Here is a 17,821-nt window from a genome sequence, read left to right on the forward strand (position 1 = left end):
GGCTATGGAGGGAGCGAGCATCCCTGTACCGTTGTGCTGCACATTGTGCAGAGAGTCAGGGAACCTGCAGCTGCTGCCAGCGCAGAGCTCAGCAAAGCCATTGCCTTTAAGCGCACATCAGCCCGTACTGGCCCAGCTCTTTCCCAGCAGCTGTGCAAGCGGCACAGGGTGGCAATGGAAGGACATGGGCAGCTTTAGTGCCCTGTGGATAGACATCAGTTTGCAGCAGAGTGTGGGAGGAGGCTGCCCTGCCCTCTCTGGTTTAGCAATGGGAAATTAATGAAAGTAGCAAAGAGGGGCTGCCAGGTCAGGGAAATCCTGACCATGAAGTGGGGTGAGTGGATGAGACAGGCAATTTCTCCTGTCACTGGCACTGTGTGAGTCCTGTTCGATCTGCAAGTCTATGAGCGGTCAGTGTAAGGCTTCCGTACATTTCAGATGGAGAGCTGAAATGTTCTGAATAGTCAAGCCTTCCATAATGGGAGGGAATAGGAAGGTGTACATGGAATATCAGGATGGGCATATTTCACCTAAAGTGTTTTTGCTGCTACAGCCTTGGCCCTACGGTCCTGTGGAGGATGATCCTTCCTTCTCTCCTTCAACTCCCTGTGTTGTTTTTTGTTGTTTTTCTTTTAAGTGAACTTGATATTGTTTGGGAGACTCTACCCTTCAGGAGGAGGAAGGCTTAGGAAGACAGATTCTTGTTTTCAAGAAGTCACTGATGACTGTGCCACACTGTCAGACCCCAAGGCTGGAGCATAGGTGTTGCACAATGTAAGATCCTACTCTGCATGCTTGAGAACCATCTCAGCTTGTGGGTTGTATGGATTAAGGCAGAAAACACAGCTCCTCACCAGCTTTTAACCTCAGTTGCACTCATTAGCTGCAGGAAAAATATTCCAAGGTCAGCCAAGTGTGACAGAGCTCCTAACCTGGTTAAATCCCACAGCCCTACTCACCAGTCACCCTCATCCTTGAAAGAGTTGCTTATTCTCAGCCACTTTTCTTTGGTCAGGCAGGAGTACGTGCATGACTCCAGGCTGCTAGACTCAGGATCTGGACACTGACTTACAGAGGGGCACCTCTCCCTCCACAGCTGGTGATGACAGGAAACCTGAATCAGAATAGTCAATCTCGGCTCTGTGATCAGCTGGGCATCCCTAAGCACCAGCATAATCTTCCCAGAGTCCCCTAGACGCAGTGGAAAAGCACCCATTGTGCCCTGCACACAACAGTGACATTTCAGGCACTATCCCTGTCCCTGATAAGGGACTGTCACATGGCAGCTTTAGATTTGTGGTAACCTTTCTGCCACCACATTGCTCCCTGAGGGCTCTACTCTTTGCATCAGCCTCGGGACAGGTATCTGACCCCGGGGACAATGCCTGTGAAGCGGTAGACAACAGACTGTGTAGTGTGACTTCAGTGGCAAGTCTTCTTCATCTTGCTTGATAGGAGGTAGGTTGAACCCAGTTACAGCTGATCACTTGAGGGATGTCCTTCATTTAAAGTCCATCTTAAAAGTTTCAGAGAAAAACTCCATCTCAAAATTCTCTGTGGGAAAGAGTGGCATACTTTGATTAACTCTGAACACGCTATATATATGTTATTGCACTTTATGCAATAACTGCATAGATGTAACAGTGTACAGATGTAATATGACAGTTGTGGCATATTCGTTTTGGATTATCATCTCTTTGTACCAACACTATTTGAATCCACATAATATTCGTCCAAAAGGGACCTGCCGTCTTCCAATTAATAATAGTATCTGCACATCGGAGCAAGTTAGAAGTATTTCACATGTAGACAATCTGGTTTTATTGCTTTCATCTTTACAGCCAGGTGTGTGATCTAAACATCAGGCAGAAACTTCTTCAATAATCTCCTGTTTCAAAACATCTTAGAAAATGACTGTTTAGGGTGGGCTGATTTATAATATATCCGTGGCACACAAACCATAAATGGAAACCCTCTGAATCCCTGGGAAATTTCCTGTCCTCCCAAATGTTTTGTTGTGGCCCTGGCGAACTAAGTGATTCTTTGAAGCCAGCAAAGAATTTACAACCTAAAGACAGGGGGTTTTAGCAAGTGCAATCTTACCCCAGCATCTGATCGACTGCTAAAAAGATGTAGGTTGCCTTCCCCCACGGTTGCAGAAGACAGCTTGCTCTGTGTGTCTCTGATCACTTGTCTCATCCCTGTGCAGAGCTTCACAAAGGTCAGTTTCATTAGCCTTCCGATTATGCTTTGTATAAATATGCATGTATATCTGATTTGCATGGGAAATGACATTTTCCTTATGTGTCTTCCATCCAAATGTTAACCGAGCCTGAGCCTGCATTACTTGTAAGATGTGCTGCAATGGTAACTGTCCTCTTTGGGCAGTGCATGGCTGCATATGCCTGATATATTTGTACAGCATGTTCAGCTTTGTGGATAGTAGAGGTGCCTATGCGTTATGGGTCACACAGTCCTACATGTCGGCAGATGCTGTGTGCATTAACACGCAGTATGTGCTGACGTCTCCGGGTGCATGAGTTTCTCTGCAGCCAGCCGGCATCCAATACACACATTGGCACACGTGGCTTGTGAATTTGTTCCCCTTGCCGCAGCAGTGTGCGCTTTGCATGGATGTGCAGGCCTCCTTCCCCTGGGGTGCAGAGTTACATAGATGTGAGCAGAGGGCTTGGGGATGGCTCTGTTGTGTGCCAGCAAGATGGAAAGGAAGGAGCCGCAGCATGGAAGAGCTTTGCCTTCCCCTGTGTTTTCCTGTCTGTCTCTCTGCAGGGGTGAATTTCACATTGAGTTGCTGTCTCTTGGACAAGATTATTTCTTCCTGGTTTCCTCTGGATCTGATCTTCAGAGGACCTGAGCATCAAGCTAGCTCTTGCTGCATCTGATGAAAAACCAGCAGTAGCCACAGCAGGCTGCCGCTGATGCCAGCAGGAAGCCACGATGCTCAGCACTCCCTGGGAGCACACCCTTGTTGTATTGTTCATGTGCCTGCACACACCGAGGGAGCCCAGGGACGCAGAAGAGGGGGCTGAGGCAAAGAAAACATTACCGCACAAGTGACATATCTCAATATAATTTCTAAAACTCTATTAATTGAACAGATAAAATACCTCTGATCTATTTTTTGTTATTTTGTTACAAAATATTAGCCATTTGGACTCTTTGCTAGGTGTGACCACACCACTTTTCCCAAAGGAAGCTTTTCTTAGTGATAATTACAACAGGAAACAGGTACAGACAGACAGGTGCTTTCAAAAGCCTATACACAGGTAACACTTCTGTTGTTAGTTTTCGGAAAAGACACATTCAGATGGGGTTTTGACTAGTGTTGAAGAGCTGGGTGACTTTAAAGCTGCTGTCCCAGGCATGACTGTGAAAGAGTGGAGAGGACAAGGGCAGCTTTAGCTCACAAAACACTGCTGGCAGTCCCTGGAGCCTACACTAGCACAGTGAGGCAGCTGGTGGAGTGGGAGATGGGGGAGCTTTCTCAGCAACTCGCATTTCAAAGCAGAGACTCTGCCAAGCAGCAGCTTCTTTGATTTAGGGCTCAGATTTGTTTTGGAAACCTCACAAACACATGCAGATAGTTGCAGGTTGAGCCTTCTAAAAATGATCTAACAAAACTCAAACTCTTACAGCTCAGAGGCCCTCAAATACTTCTAAATCTGGTGGTAACTTTTTGTGAAGAAGTCTTATTATTGATGACATTTTGGTTGGAGATCATATCCAAACCATTCATCTACAGGAAGGAGAGAAAATGTGAACAATGGGATGCTTTAAAGATGTTGCAGAAAGCACTGAGTGTTGCTGCCACTGTAGCCCAGGTTATAGCATCAAAAGTACTACAGCAGCAGACAAACATTGCTTTAAACCCAAATTGTTTGCACTAAGCTTGACTCTTTTGTCACATTTCCCATCACTTTGCTACCAGTGTAAAGAGATTAATTTCACTGGACCTACCCCAGTATGAGCAATAGAGAATCGGGACAGAACCTGACTAATGCAGCTTTGTAGACCTCAGTAACGCCTCACTCTCTTCCACCTTCCAGCAGAGCCACCTTCTTGTTTGGCCTCTGAGTAACCAACATTCACTGCAGAATGCTCTTTACTGGGTTTTTATTCTCCTCCACCACGTTCCCCCTCCCCACAACCCCCAGCTCCTTTTTAATACAGAAGGATATGAATTCCGTAACAAAAAGCCAGTAGTTCATCTGGGCCAAGCTAATCTCCGCAGCAGCTTCCTACCTGACCCCACCACCTGAAAGATTGTGCTAGGTTCACAATAAGAATCACTGCTGTCAAGAGCTGGCTATTTTAGTTTGGGCTGGTCCCTCTGGGTTACCTGTGGTACACATTTTGTCCTTTATGAGGTTGTCACTGACACGGTCCTTCTGGGCTGCCCCCTGTCAAACATCAGTATGTGGGCAAGACTGTCTATTCACAGTACTACAGCTACAGAGAGTCCGTGTGTGTTGTTTGTATGTGGGAAGGATGAGGGATTAGACGATGCAATAGATCAGATGGGGTGTAAACATGCTTTAAGGTGCTTGTCATCCTTCAAGACCAGCCTTCAAAGGAAAAAAAACAAATCCATGTTTTGAAGTGAAGTCCGAAGGGCTCAGCTACACAGTAGAATTTAGAGCAACCTGTTCCACAACAACCTGGAATAGAGTGGTCTGGTGTCTCTCCTGCTAAATCTGACAGAAGCTGTTGTAACCAGCAAGGGTTATCTACGTTTGTTACTCTGTCCAAAGCTCAAGGCCAGCCTTTGCAAGGTGAGGGAAATGGAGACAACTTGCCCTGAGAGACTTCTGTGGCCCAGGTACCCTGTCACTCCAGTTAACTTGCTTCCATCCTTCATCCAGCACGAAGAAGAAAGTCTCATGAAAGCTACCTTATTTCTTCTTTACATTCTTGTAGCTCTCCCAATAAATTATTAAAGCAGCAAACCTCTCTTGTAGGAACTTCATAGACATCGTTATAAATATTTTATCTAAAAAATTATTTCATCAAGTACCTTAAGGTTTTTGTTGTTGTCGCTTCGTGTTAAACGTCAAGTAACATCCAATTTATTTATTTGAACACTCACGGAGACCTTTAGAGACTCACTGCACTCCGTGCACACTGCACAAGTACCACATTCCTCTCAAACAGCGAAGTAACCGCTGAGAAGGGAAGGCAGTGCCAGTGCCTCCTGGACACCAGCCCTTTCACCGCAGGCAGTGAGTAAAAATGAAATGGCAGCCACACGCTCCATTGACTGGACAATGGCAGATACCACACGTGTTTTCCCAGGAAGCTATGGGCAGGTCATATGAGATCTTGGCTGCCATGGGGTGGTGAGGTGTCACCCTGGAGGGAGCCAGCAGCATATCAGGCCATCTGTGCCTCACAGCTGGCTGGAGGGTGTGGGGCTGATCTCTGCCTATCAGTAAGTACCTCTCCCTGGGGGCTTCGATTTGAGATATGGAGCATCCTCACTGACTTGAGCGGATAGCTAGAAGAAAACTTCTCTGATCTGGAGGGAGATTGGGTTTCTGTTCAGGCTTTTCTTACAATCTTTTCTGTCTTCTCCTTCCACAGTCCTCCCTGAGGCTGTGCCTTTTGACACCTGGTCAGTACATCTGCTGTTGAGTATAAAAGGGGTAGCCTAGTGCCCTGCTGTAGACAGCTAAGCAAACAAATTAGACAGACCTGTTGGCACACCTGGGAACATGGGTCAGACTTGGGAATAAACGGATCTGGAAGTGAGCAGACTCCTGCCCTAGAGGGCTTCACTCCAGTACCTGCCCGCTTCCCTAACTCCATCTGGACTTATGCCTAGGTCAAATACATCAACTGAACATTTCAGCAGAACCAGCTGACATCCATAGAGCACTGAGGGGAGCCAGTCCCTGATGCACTGTAGTTTTGTCATTGGCAATAGCCCCAGAGATGAGAATACTTGCATAATCCCTAAGGAAATTGCTGTGTGGCTTTTACACAACCAGTTAAGAAAGAATTTCCTGCACCTGTATTCACCACCCCTCTTCCTCTGACGTTATTCACACCCCCACCACTGCCAACAACTCCTACCACTCCTCACCCAACGGCTGCATTATCAGCACCCAGCGCTCATGTCTCAGCCTCGCACAGAAAGGAAGCACATTTCTTTCTTTCTCTTTTAAAATAAAATAAAAATAGAGGCCCTAAAAGGCATTCTGTCCTATTTTAAACTCATAAAGTTGGTCTTAAGCCTTGAAGGGAGATAGAGAGAGTGAGCGAGACCAAAGCCTTTAAGCTAATTAATACTTTCCCCTCCCTGCTGCTCAAAGAGATTTTTTTTCTAAAAATACATCCATAGCCCATTTTTAGTACTGTCTTCCTTCACATCAATGTTCCCAATAAAGCAGAGGAGCCGAGCTGTCATCTCTATCTCAGGATCTTCCCCCTGCCCTCACTTTGAAGCTGAGATAGGGAGGGGGAGAAGAGAAGAGACATTGGAGTCTGGTATCAGCTGTCCCATAGGAAAAGCTGATGGAGACAAGAGTATAGCCAGGCAGAAGACACATATAGGACCTCACATGAGTGGTCTCCAAAAAGCCCATTCCCTCTAGCACAGGAGGAAGAACCCAAATGAAGGGATCATCCACCCCAAAGGTTTTGCTTTCAGAATATAAAAAAGCAGGCGGGCAGGAAACACAAAACCAGGTGGAAGGAGGACTGCAGAGGTGGGTCTGCTAGAGAAGACAATCTTTGTGTGTGTGTGTAGCGGGGGGGGGAGGGGTATGTGTGTTGAGGTGGGAGGGCACCACTTGGTGCCATCTCTTTGGAAAAGTACTCATCCATTCCAGGAATATCCCTGGGCTTAATCCATCCCTTCAGCTCCCTCAGAACTGCTTGGTGTTTCCTTTAGTAAGCATGCGCCATACATACACTACCATACAGGTGTATTTACATGTGATGAGGTCTGCTAGGTCTCAGCAGAGGTCTCTGGTACAATGCTCCAATATAACAACAGAAAGAGTTTTGGTGTTCAGAGTGAGGCCATTGTTGCGTTGTACTGCAGCTCAGGACAGTCTCTCTTCCTCTTGAGCTCTCTTTCAGTCATGCACTCCCTTGCTTGGAACCGGCTGCTGCAAGGAGATAATATTTGAGGAGCAATGAGGAGAAAGCATGGCAAGTGGTACAAGTTCTCAGCTCCAGCTCAGCAGGCGGTAGCAGCGGTGGCAGGGGGAACTCCACCCCAGGGAGTGCCCCAAGGTTGGTCCTTGGCACGGCCGAGTCCATTTCTCTCTGAGGCTGGTGAAGTTTTGGGGTGGGTACAAACCTATGGCCAGGTAAATGCAAGGCAGGGAAGGAGGTCGAGGAGTAGCAAACGGAAGACACAGGTGCCTACAAAGCAGCAGGTCATCAAGCCTCTCAGGAACAGGGCAGCAAAGTGCTACATGGGGACGGTACCAGCACAGGAGGCCAGCTGGGCTGGCAGGGTGTGAGGATGTGTGAGCATGTAGGTTGGCAGTTTCTATAGATGGCTCCTCACAATTAGCATCATCTTGAGGGGAGACAGGGTAACAGTTAGGTCAGTCAGCTCTTTTTTTTTTTTTTTTCTTTTCTTCTTCTTTTACTAAAAAATAAATCACAAACTAGATCTCTGTAGGCAGAAAGGGTCCCCAGGAGGTGGTGGGGAAGGGAAGCAGGGAAGTCTGTGCTGTTTTGGTGCTGGTGGTGTGGCTACACAAGGCTGCGTGAGCCACTTGAGTACCTGCGCCTCTGAAGCAGGGAGCTAGGGGGGCAATATTGGTGGGGATGGTTGTAGGGAGGTGGTGGAGGTGGGAGGGGGGGCTGATGGACCAACTTCATGGGGGTCCCGGGGAACCCACTGCCCACACCACGCCAGGGGGTGGAGGTGCAGGAATCGGAGGTGACGTAGCGTGTCAGAGTCTGGTTGAGGGCCGGCTCCATTCGAGCGAGGCACGGCTTGTCCAAGACAATGACTTTGACAATCTGCTGGCACTGTACAAGTGTCCCCGCTGAGGCGGGGTGCGAGGGCACCAGTGCTGTCTCCAGCCGCTCCCGTGGCATGTTAAGACGCATGCTGGGCTGCATTCCACTCTCGGGCCCCAGGGCGGAGTTGTGCTGGTACGTTTGAAGCCTGTTGTGAATTGACACCTAGTTTAGAAACAGCCAAAGAAGCATTAAATGTTACAAGACTTTTCCCATCTGCTGCTACTGGCTGCCCTGAACCCCCGCCACCAGCCGGCCTCACGTGCATTAAACACCTACCCCCCCAAAAAAACCTAGAACAGACACAACCCCTGGCTGCAGAGCTTCTCGCAATCGCCCCATCACCCCCATCTAGGCCTAAGTGTCCCTGTCCTTCCCATCACATCAACAGCGACAGGGCCGGTGTTCCCAAATGCAATGCAACTTTGATTATCCAAATGGCACAGTCTGCTCTACAAATGGAGGCATCCGTGAATTCTCATGGTAATTAACAGACCTCAGAGGTCATGCCCTTGTCCCCACCAGCAAAAAGGAGAGGGGAACCAGACAGTAAGGTTTCAGATAATTGAGGCTGTATGTTTCAGCAAAATGATGGTAGCTGAATCTGAGATAGAGAGAGACAGAGAGACTCAAGCCTTTCCTAGCTCCCTGCCTTTCTGAGTAGGAAGGTGCACCACATGACTGTCTAATCTGTTTACAAAGGAAAAAGCAGAAATCTGACATACTCCAGCAAAAGGCAGCTCCCTCTGATCCATTTGATGGTTTGTCAGTGAAAGGAAATGATTTTCAAAAAAAAAAAGAAAAAAAAGAAAGAAAAAATGCCCATCTAGCTCATACAATGATAAAAGAAATTCATGATGAAATGGCAGCAGATTAGATAATCTCAAAGAAATGGAAATGCTCCTCTGCTAGCAGAGTATTACTTGGGCAGCTAAAGGGGGGAAGGGAAGCAGGAGGTCATCAGAGTCTCCACAGAGAGACGCTGATAATGGAGTCAAATAAGGAAGCTCACTGAGTCCAGTTTGAAAATGAGGAGCTGGCCTGGATTGGAGGTCCCTAAAGAGGAAAGCATAGCAGGAAAATGGTGTTTTCCAAATGGTGGATGAATTTATAGTTTCTTCCGACACGGACATGGGCTGATGGAAACGCCAAACCAGAGCAAAGTTGCCAGCTCAAACCAAAATGTCAGTCAAGTGACAAACCCTCGGTAGGAAACCAGTGCTTGCAGATTGGCATGGCACTTCCAGGTAGGCAGGGGTACAGATGGGCAGATGGGACAGTGGCGGTGACCTGACAGTCTGGCAGGTTGGGCAGCAGCACCAGCAACTGGGAAGAAGCTGTGCAGTGGCCAAGCTTCCCACCATGCTGGAACAAGGATGAGCTGCCTGTCCCTCATCAAGCATGGAGGTTGTCCAGACTCAGTGCGCAGCAGGACATAATATTGTGCCCATATTTATTCAAGCAGAGGAATATCCCCTAGGAAAAACTGGTTGCTGGGCCATAAAGTGTTAATGACATCAGGATACATGGAACCCATTCTCCACAAGGAAACACTCCTCCCAGTAGAAATAGGAAATTGGCTGGGAGAGGCACCTTCCCTAGGAAGGGGGTGTCTGCAGGGAAATAGAGTGCTCCTCAGGGAAAAGAAGCAGTACCCGCTCTCCACAGGGAAGCTGAACACTTCAACTAAATATACTATGACAAGAGGGGAAAGAACTACCCTAGAAAAGGGCAAATTCAGGATAATGGAGATATTCTAGACAAGGAGAGAGTAGGAAGTAGTAGATAAGATTTTCAGTGTGAAGATCGCATTTTCCTGTTTCCTCACAGGCAGTGGGAGTATGGGTGTCTGTGAAGAAACACGCAGCCCACTGGATGCTAGACATTCCTGCAAAGACAGATGTACATAGGACAGCCAAGCTCCCTACTTGGGAAGGTGAAGCTCTAGGGAAAGTCTCTGGTATACAAAGGCCATGCTTAATCCCCTTCAAGGGGGAATAGAGAGACAGAGCTGCTGAGATTGTGCAGGAAAGCTGGGCTGCAGGGAATTTGCATGTGATGCTGCATGGAGTTAGCATGTCAGGAAAGTCTTTAGAGGGGTTCTTAGTGTCCCCGTAAGCAGAGCGTGGGTTAGTTTATAGCGTTTGGGAGCTTGGTCCATGAAGGATGTTACAGTTATAAAAACGGATTGAAAATGCTTTGAAGTTTAGTTTGGATTTGAAAGTTGTATTACCCGTCCTAGCAGTAACTTTTAATTGTATCTCTGGAAATTGGTAAAATTGTCAGTCTGGCTGGGGAGGCATTGATTAAAACCTGAGAAAAGAAACAACAGAGAATGTGAGAAGAGCTGAAGTGAGAGAAAATTACTTACCTCAGCTGCTCTGCACTCTACTTACCTCCACTGTGCTGTCCGAGACCTTCTCCCCCAAATCCTTCTTGCCTTTGAAATAAAACAGAAGATCTCACTCGCGAGGTCTGTACCTCTAGTCAAGGGCTGACCCTTATCCTGTGGACTGGAAAGCTAAGGGGAGAGGTACAGGGCCAAACAAGATTCTTGACTGCAGGAACAAATAAAGATTTTCTTGCAACCTGATAGCTACTCAGTGGGGTAGGGGAAGGTGCCGGTGGGGTCCTAGCCTTAGGTCCTATCCTTAGTGTCATTATAGTGAGTTGGTAGCCTTTCTCACCTCTGCACTTGATTTTTGCTGGCATACAAGCCAAGGGTATAAATGGACACAAAGCCTTTGACACCAAGAGGTTGGTCCAAAGGGTTGATGAAGGGAGTGGAGGAAGTTGATAGTGCAGTTACTCTGTTGCATCAGTTCAAGGAAGAAAAAGTGGGTCAGGTTCTCCAGAAGACACCTGTGCTCCATCAGTAATGCCTCTCTGCTAGATGTTAAAACTCCAGACTTGCTAATGAGACTTTAATGGCTGGTTTTAGGGTGTTTGAAGAATGCATATGTTCTCATATTTCCACTGCGCCCAAGGCTAATGTATATAAAACTGATGATTTCTTTTTGCAGTTATTCTCACAGGAATCAATGAAAACACATTTGCAAAGGCAGTCTTGCTCAACCAAGAGAAGCTGGGTGTCCTCTTACCTGTTGGAGAGCCTTGCTTAGACTGCAGTTCCATCTGGGCTCCATTGGTCCTTAATGAGAGACTCTTTGCCCCTTGCTGTTTTTCCAGCTCCCCTGCAAGACACAGGGGAGTGAATGAGGAGAGGGATGGAGGCAAGGACACTGGCATACTGAAGGAACAGTATTGGAAGTCAGCAAGGAGAATTAATGCAAGAAAATGACAAAAGAGTGTCAAGTAGGGAGGGAGAAAGGAACAGCCAAGAAAAAAACCAGAAACTGGAGAGGACTTGACATATGGCATAACTTGTATATCCCCACACAGCCTTCTATATAAGACCTGCATTTATACAGAATAGGTTATTGCTGCATAGGAGGGGACCACTGATGCTGAGCTACTTTGACTTATCAGTTTATATGTGGAAAAGCTATCAAAGGCTTCAGGGGCATCTAATCTCTGTAAAACAACCCGCACAGGGGCACAGTACAGACTGCTTGTCCCCTAGACATTCCTGGAGTGAAGAACAACTCTGCTAAGGCTACCAGACCTGTTCTGTACTTTCCAGCTATTTACAGATCATATTTGTATAACCAAAGGAGTACGGGATGCAGAATAGCCTTTTGGGTCTGATAGTCTAAGCTTCACTGTTCCAGACCACTGTATCATACACCCTACTTCCTAAGCATCACAAGTAGTTAAATTCTTCCATTTCTTCTGCTGGTGGGTGGTCACAGAGCCTGACCGCATTATCATCGAACACAAAAACAACCCTGTGCAGACTTGTGCTACTCATCCTCTTTCCCCCTGTTCCTGAAGAACTCATTTCCTTTACCCTTTCTCCCTTGTAGACACATGCAGTGTGATGGCACTGGAGTGTGAATTGTATTAGAGATCCTTACACTCAATTCGTATCTGCTCCAGCTCTGTCACTTCTGCTATTGACTCTTTCAGGTCTTCCACAAACTTCTGCATTTCCTCAGCACCCAGAGCACAGAAGTGTAGTACCTGTTTCTTTTCTGAGCCTGAAACTGGAGTCACCAGTGTGATGCCATGGGGGTAATCTGTAAAGAAGATGTGTCAACAAGATAAAGAGGTGTGACGCATTCTCACTGGAGTAGTTGGCTGCTTTGGACAGAGACCTTCCAACATGAGTCCAAAGGAATTCCACACCTAGAGTTTGTCACACTGCAAACTGTGAGAACATGCAGCATTGCAGCCCTCCAAGGGAACAGAATGGCCAAGATGCATCGGCAAGGCAAGTGCCACCAGCAACACAGTGCTACCAAACCAGAAAAATCTAGCTCTTAGGTACACTTAGCACAACATTGATTCTGAGAACCTGAGCACAGAGGTAAAGCCCTTCTGAATCTATGGAGGTGTAAACAATGAATATAAGGGGCTAACAATACTTTTTCTCCTGAGGGAGATGCATCAGGAGAGGTTGGCTCCTGGAATCAAACACTTTTTCTCCTGAGGGAGACGCAGCAGGTCAGATTGACTCCTGGAATCAAACTCAGAACAGCCATTAACATCCCACACTAGCAGGACTTCTCCTCAGTCTCTACTTCCAGCAGCAGAGAAAGTGGCAGGAGTGTTAGCACTGTGTGGGTGGGGAGCTCATTGTGCTGTGCACAGAGAATGGCAAAGAGAAAAATGTGGGTTTGTAAGTGCCCACTTAGTACACCCCAACAGGCAAAACACAGGGGAATGTAAATGGACACTGGGTCCAGAGAGTGGAAAATGTCACAACAAATGGCCTTGTGTTTTCAAAATCTGGTTTGGTGCAGGGTTTCAGCCAAAAGAAGCACGAGAACAAGTGTGTGCAGAGAACTTGCCTCATTTGTGACTGGACTTTCTCTGCCTTTTGCTCAATGGCTAATGGCTTTGATCCCTTTTCTCCTTCCTTCTCACTTTTCTCCAAATTTCATTTCTCCCTTCCCCTATCCTGCTTTCTCTTCTCTTCCATTGCTCCTGTATCTCCCTCTCTTCACCACCTACTTCCTTTATCAGTCTTTACCAAACAAGTCAAAAAACCATCCTGCTGTTTGCTGCCAGCTCTCAGCAGCCCACAATTTTGTCCCAGGCCCTTTTTCCACCCTGTGTCTGTCTCATCTGTTCAGATCACAAGTTCTTTATGACATCTGCTTTTCTGACTTTGCAGGGGATACCCACCAGGATGCCTTTGCCAGAAGATACTTGGGCAGTCCCGGGACAGTCACCATACCCCTGGAAGCTGATCGCAGCTCTGATGGTGCCGCCTGGGGATGCTCAGTTATAAATTACTCTTTTGTACATATCAGGATGTGAATGCCTTGGCATGATGCAGGGGGTAGGGCGTTGGGAGAGTGACTCAGGCTACCAATAGGGTAGAGAGAGGATTTTAAAAACTTGGTATAGCCACAGTGCTGCTACAGTCTTCCTTCCCTGCAACATGATCTACAGGTGCTCACAAAAAGCCCAGTGGGCATCGGCCACGCTTGCCCAGAACTGCTGTGCAGCCCCTCTACCCACGACAGCAGGAAGCCTGCCTGTTTCTGGAGCTCCTCCACAACACAACAAGCCTCAATCATGACACACCATGGCTCTGTTCCTTCGGGCTGACTAGGGCTGGCCTCTCGCCATGCTTTGGTGTGTGGTGTTCCAAGGGCTCTGCTTCTGTCTTGGGAAGCTTTCAGCACAGCACAGCATGGCACAGTCTGAGAAGGCAGCAGGAGCACCTGAGCCTTTATCAATGTCAAAGGTAGAGGTGTGAGTTGTGACTTTGGGCATGAGGGGAGAAGTGCTAAGCTCACAGCAGCAGTTGTGTCAACGAGGTTCTCCATCTATAGTTGGTTCCTGAGACCTCAGTGAGATGTATCTAGGGATTATTTTCCTCATTCCTCCATATTAGTGCTCTCTCTGCCACCATGACAAACCAGATCTTTCAGTGAGCTTAAGTTCTGCCCTTCTGCAGGTGCTCAGATCTAGCAAGAGGTACCAGGAACCTCTTGACATCACATTGTACTGACACAGAGATCTCCTCAGCACCAAGCCTCATTTTTTTCCCCTCCACTTTTAACCCCAATGGAACCTTTCTTCTGATGTAAATACACTGGGTGACATAACCTCTCCCTTCTTCTCCTTTTCCTTGCCAAACCCCTCCAAGCAACCCAGGAGTAATGGACTTACATTCATTTTCAAAGAGATGGAACTGCATCCCTAACAGTCCGACTGACTTGCAAAAGGTGTATGTTGAGGAGCTTTTCTTCTTGGGACAAAGCTTGAGGATCTGTTGAAGGGAGAGATGCATCATTGGGCAGGGTGCTGGGGAATAGCGAGGCAAGAACAATGCAAACTGCTCAAAGCAAAAAAAGCTTTTTGCCAGCTCTGTTAATTGTACATGGGAGTAACGCTTGGTGACTGACAGGCTCTTTGCCCAGAAAGCTGCCTGGCAAGCTGCACTTGTAACAACACTTCCACAATTCTGTATACGTAGCCCTGGGACCCACTCGGCTCCCAGGGGTGCTGGCTTTTTGATGCCCACATTTCTGAGTTTGCAAGGGTAACTCTTTTCACCAAGGGCCAGATCAAAACTTGAAGGAAAGCCTGTCAGAAATACCTTGGAGCTGGGAAAAAGAGAAGATGTGAATGCTGCACTGATCTTGATCCCTCAGCACTAGTTCATACAGATCTGAGTTATTCCATGGAGTAGGGGGACAGCAAGGAGAAGAACTTCTTCTCCATGTTCATAATTGTACCAATGGGTGCACAGGAATAGATGGGGAAAGCTCTTTTGTCCTTTGCCCCTACAGAAGAATTTGCTTTTAGCCTTACATTTGCAACATCCACAGTTTCATTAAATTCAGCAGAACTTCCATCTTGTTTGGTGTCCTTCCAGTCTCAGCATACCTCTGCCTTCCTTTGTCCCTGTCTAAATTCAGTTGCATGGTTGCTGGAGTGGGACACTTTAAAAAGTACTATACACATTTGGGGCTCCAGTAAGTAATATGTACTCTTCTACAGCTTTTGCAATGTTAGAAGGCAGTCATTTTAAACTGCTTTCAGATTCAAAGTGCAAGGCAGGACTCTGTCTACTATAGTACAAACAGACAAAGATATGAACCTCCCTTTCATGCAATGAACCTCCCTGCAGGCAAAGGCATGAGAGAGAGCAATGACACTGCTTGGATGGCTGTGGGATGTGACAGTTTGTCTTTTCAAGGGTTAGAGGAGTTATAGATTTGGTAGGTTTTTAACACTAAAGGATCCAAAGCTGTGTCTTACAGTGTTGATGGAGCAGTAGATGGACCATCAGGGGGAAAAGGCATGTTGTGGACTGATTTTACCTTGCTTTATAGAAATCAGGGCAAGTTTTATCACTGCAGTGCCTAATTGCCAGAGCACACTCACCACCAGCAGGTCATTGAAGAGAAAAACTTCCCTCTGGTGAGCTGCCTGCTTCTGCACTTTGTTCACATCAGTCACTTCATACAAACGGCTGCAGCAGACTAGCCGGCGATGGGGCACAGACAGAACCTGCAGAAGATCCACAAGAGCACGCAGGGGCTGAGGGAGGTGCTACTGCGGGGCCACCCCACCCTCAGACCACACAACCCTGCCCAGCGACAACAGCACAAGTCAATTCTGCCCACTCAAATCATCCTCCCCAGCACTCCTCACCATCACTTTTTCTGCTGGTGAAATAGCAGAAAGAGATATGCCTTTGTGATCTGTATAGGTCAGAGGAGTGGGACAGCTGTTGGGAACCCTCTTGCTCACACATTTTATCTTCATATACCTCTAGTTTCCAGTCACTAGGGATCTGCAGGTTTTCTGGGCTTTGAGAAATTATTTTACTCATGTTGAGTAAACAGTTTGTATGTTTTTGCATTACAGATCAGTTACTGCTAAAGAAGCTGTCTCTGCATTTGAGGGTCTCTTAGCCCCAGCAGTCCTTAGGGAACTCATTAGAAACAGACGGGTGAAATTGTTTTCTCTCACTTCGCCTTCTGCTTCCTACACCCTCACAAGGCCTGAAAGTTTGAAACACTACAGGTCTGTCACTGGGCCATTGGCAGGCAGGACCTGCAATGAGACTCTTGAGCAAACAATTACTGCACCAGACAGATACTGTAAACTCTCACCACGTAAACTCTCACCACCAAGATCCCCCAAAATCAGGAAAAAAATGAGATAGCGAGGAAAAAGGTGTTTGGAGAAAAGGGTGTGAAATCATCAAGACAAGCAAGGAAAGTATTACAGAAGAGGAGTAGGGGCAGAGAGGAAAAGGCAGTAAAGAGGAACAGTCAGAGAGGTGGGGATGAGAGGAATTAGTGGGTGCCAGTGGGGTTATGCATGCTCACCGTTTTCATTCCAACTATGGACTTCTCCACTTTAGTGACATAAGTCACATGGTCCTCATTGGATTTTAGCTCTTTCTGCTGGATCCTCTCGTAAATCCCCACCACCAGCTCCCGTGGGATGTCAGCACCATCGTCCACCCCTGCCAAACACAGAAAATGTTGGGCGGGATAGGCAGGGAGAAAACGAAAAGGAAGAAGCAGTGGTCCCTGACAGGCATCTACTGTCTCTGCACTGTGCAGTGCTGAGAAGGCTGAAGGGATAGAGCAACACTTCGCTTCAGGCTGTCTTCTTTTTTCTCTAATACATCTGCTGCACTAGCAGGAGTCATTGACATCTCTAGGGCCAATGCAGAAGATTTCATTATTCCATTGTTCTGCATGGTGGCTCCTTTCCATGTGTTCCCTAGGGTTTTACAGCCACAATTTCACATTCATGTATCTTGGGCCATTCAGCAGCAACCTCTGTGCTGTTTTCATATCAACAGAAGTGCTAGATGTGAAGGACATCCATGTTGGGATCCAGCTGCTCCTCCTGTCAATGTAAGAATCAGCTCTCTTGTTTGCTTGGTGGCCTCCACTATTTTCTTTTTGTGATGTCTCCTAGGAGTAACACATTCCTGTTACTCTGTGGTATCTCTGTTCTGGACCTGTCCCTTTTTTCTTTCACATCTCCTTAGATAAATCTCCAAATTTTTCTGTCTGACCCTTGCAGAGCCTGGCAGAAAAGTTTTCTTTCACCCTTTCCTGTTTCAAACACCACAAATTAAACATCCAGACATTCCACTGAACTGAATTCCTTCAGTTATTTTATATTGATTTTCTCTGCTTTCCCTCCCGCTCCCTGGTCTGAGATGTATTGCTCTGAGTGATGCAGGAGAGGAACTGCTAAGGAATGGAGAGGCATTGCCATGCCTTGGCTCCCTCATCTACCTGCTTGCAAATGTAGCCTCTATACATGCCTCTTTTCAAATACAGCCTGGTGAAGCTACTGACCTGGGCATTGGCTTGCACGTGAGTCAGGAATTAACCCCTTGTTTGTAATGAGGTGACATTCACTTGCTCTAGTGAGTTGTGGTGTGCTACACGCTGGAGGTGAGTGATCCTTGTATTGGCTGAACACATTGTGAACTGGCAGATTTTCAAGCAACTCTAAGTGTAAGTTAACATAAAAACCCCTTTTGAATTATTGCTCTCAGCTGTGATACCAAAGGGGATGATTTCAGGTATCTCAGGAAATAACTTGCAAGAGGGCCTCAGTGTCACATTATATTGGTCAGAAGTAGATGTCAAATTGGGGAAAGTGTGGGAGGCTGAGAAGACACTTTCTGAACAGCAGTCAGAAAAAAAGAAACAAAGCAAAGGAACCCCCAGAAGTTCAAAATCTAGACAGGGATTAA

At 47.0% G+C, this 17,821-nt stretch overlaps 1 protein-coding gene across 5 annotated transcripts in view; it reads right to left on the bottom strand.

Annotated features, from left to right (window-relative positions):
- Positions 1–687: 687 nt before the first annotated feature.
- IQSEC3 (IQ motif and Sec7 domain ArfGEF 3) overlaps positions 688–17,821 on the bottom strand; it is a 108,470-nt gene continuing 91,336 nt past the window's right edge. Inside the window, exons 8-15 of one of the 5 annotated variants that reach the window (XM_054055394.1) lie at positions 16,425–16,564; positions 15,472–15,597; positions 14,251–14,350; positions 11,982–12,143; positions 11,106–11,198; positions 10,401–10,444; positions 10,238–10,317; positions 8,016–8,152 (exon numbers count right to left, since the gene is read on the bottom strand). In XM_054055394.1, coding sequence (XP_053911369.1) covers positions 10,243–10,317; positions 10,401–10,444; positions 11,106–11,198; positions 11,982–12,143; positions 14,251–14,350; positions 15,472–15,597; positions 16,425–16,564 — 740 coding nt within the window. In that variant the 3' untranslated portion in view covers positions 8,016–8,152; positions 10,238–10,242. Of the gene's footprint in view, positions 8,170–10,237; positions 10,318–10,400; positions 10,445–11,105; positions 11,199–11,981; positions 12,144–14,250; positions 14,351–15,471; positions 15,598–16,424; positions 16,565–17,821 lie in introns of all 5 variants that reach the window. The other 4 variants (XM_054055388.1, XM_054055405.1, XM_054055414.1 and 1 more) reach the window with 4 other exon arrangements.

The sequence above is a fragment of the Cuculus canorus genome, chromosome 1, assembly GCF_017976375.1.
Source record: "Cuculus canorus isolate bCucCan1 chromosome 1, bCucCan1.pri, whole genome shotgun sequence".
Classification (NCBI taxonomy): domain Eukaryota; kingdom Metazoa; phylum Chordata; class Aves; order Cuculiformes; family Cuculidae; genus Cuculus; species Cuculus canorus.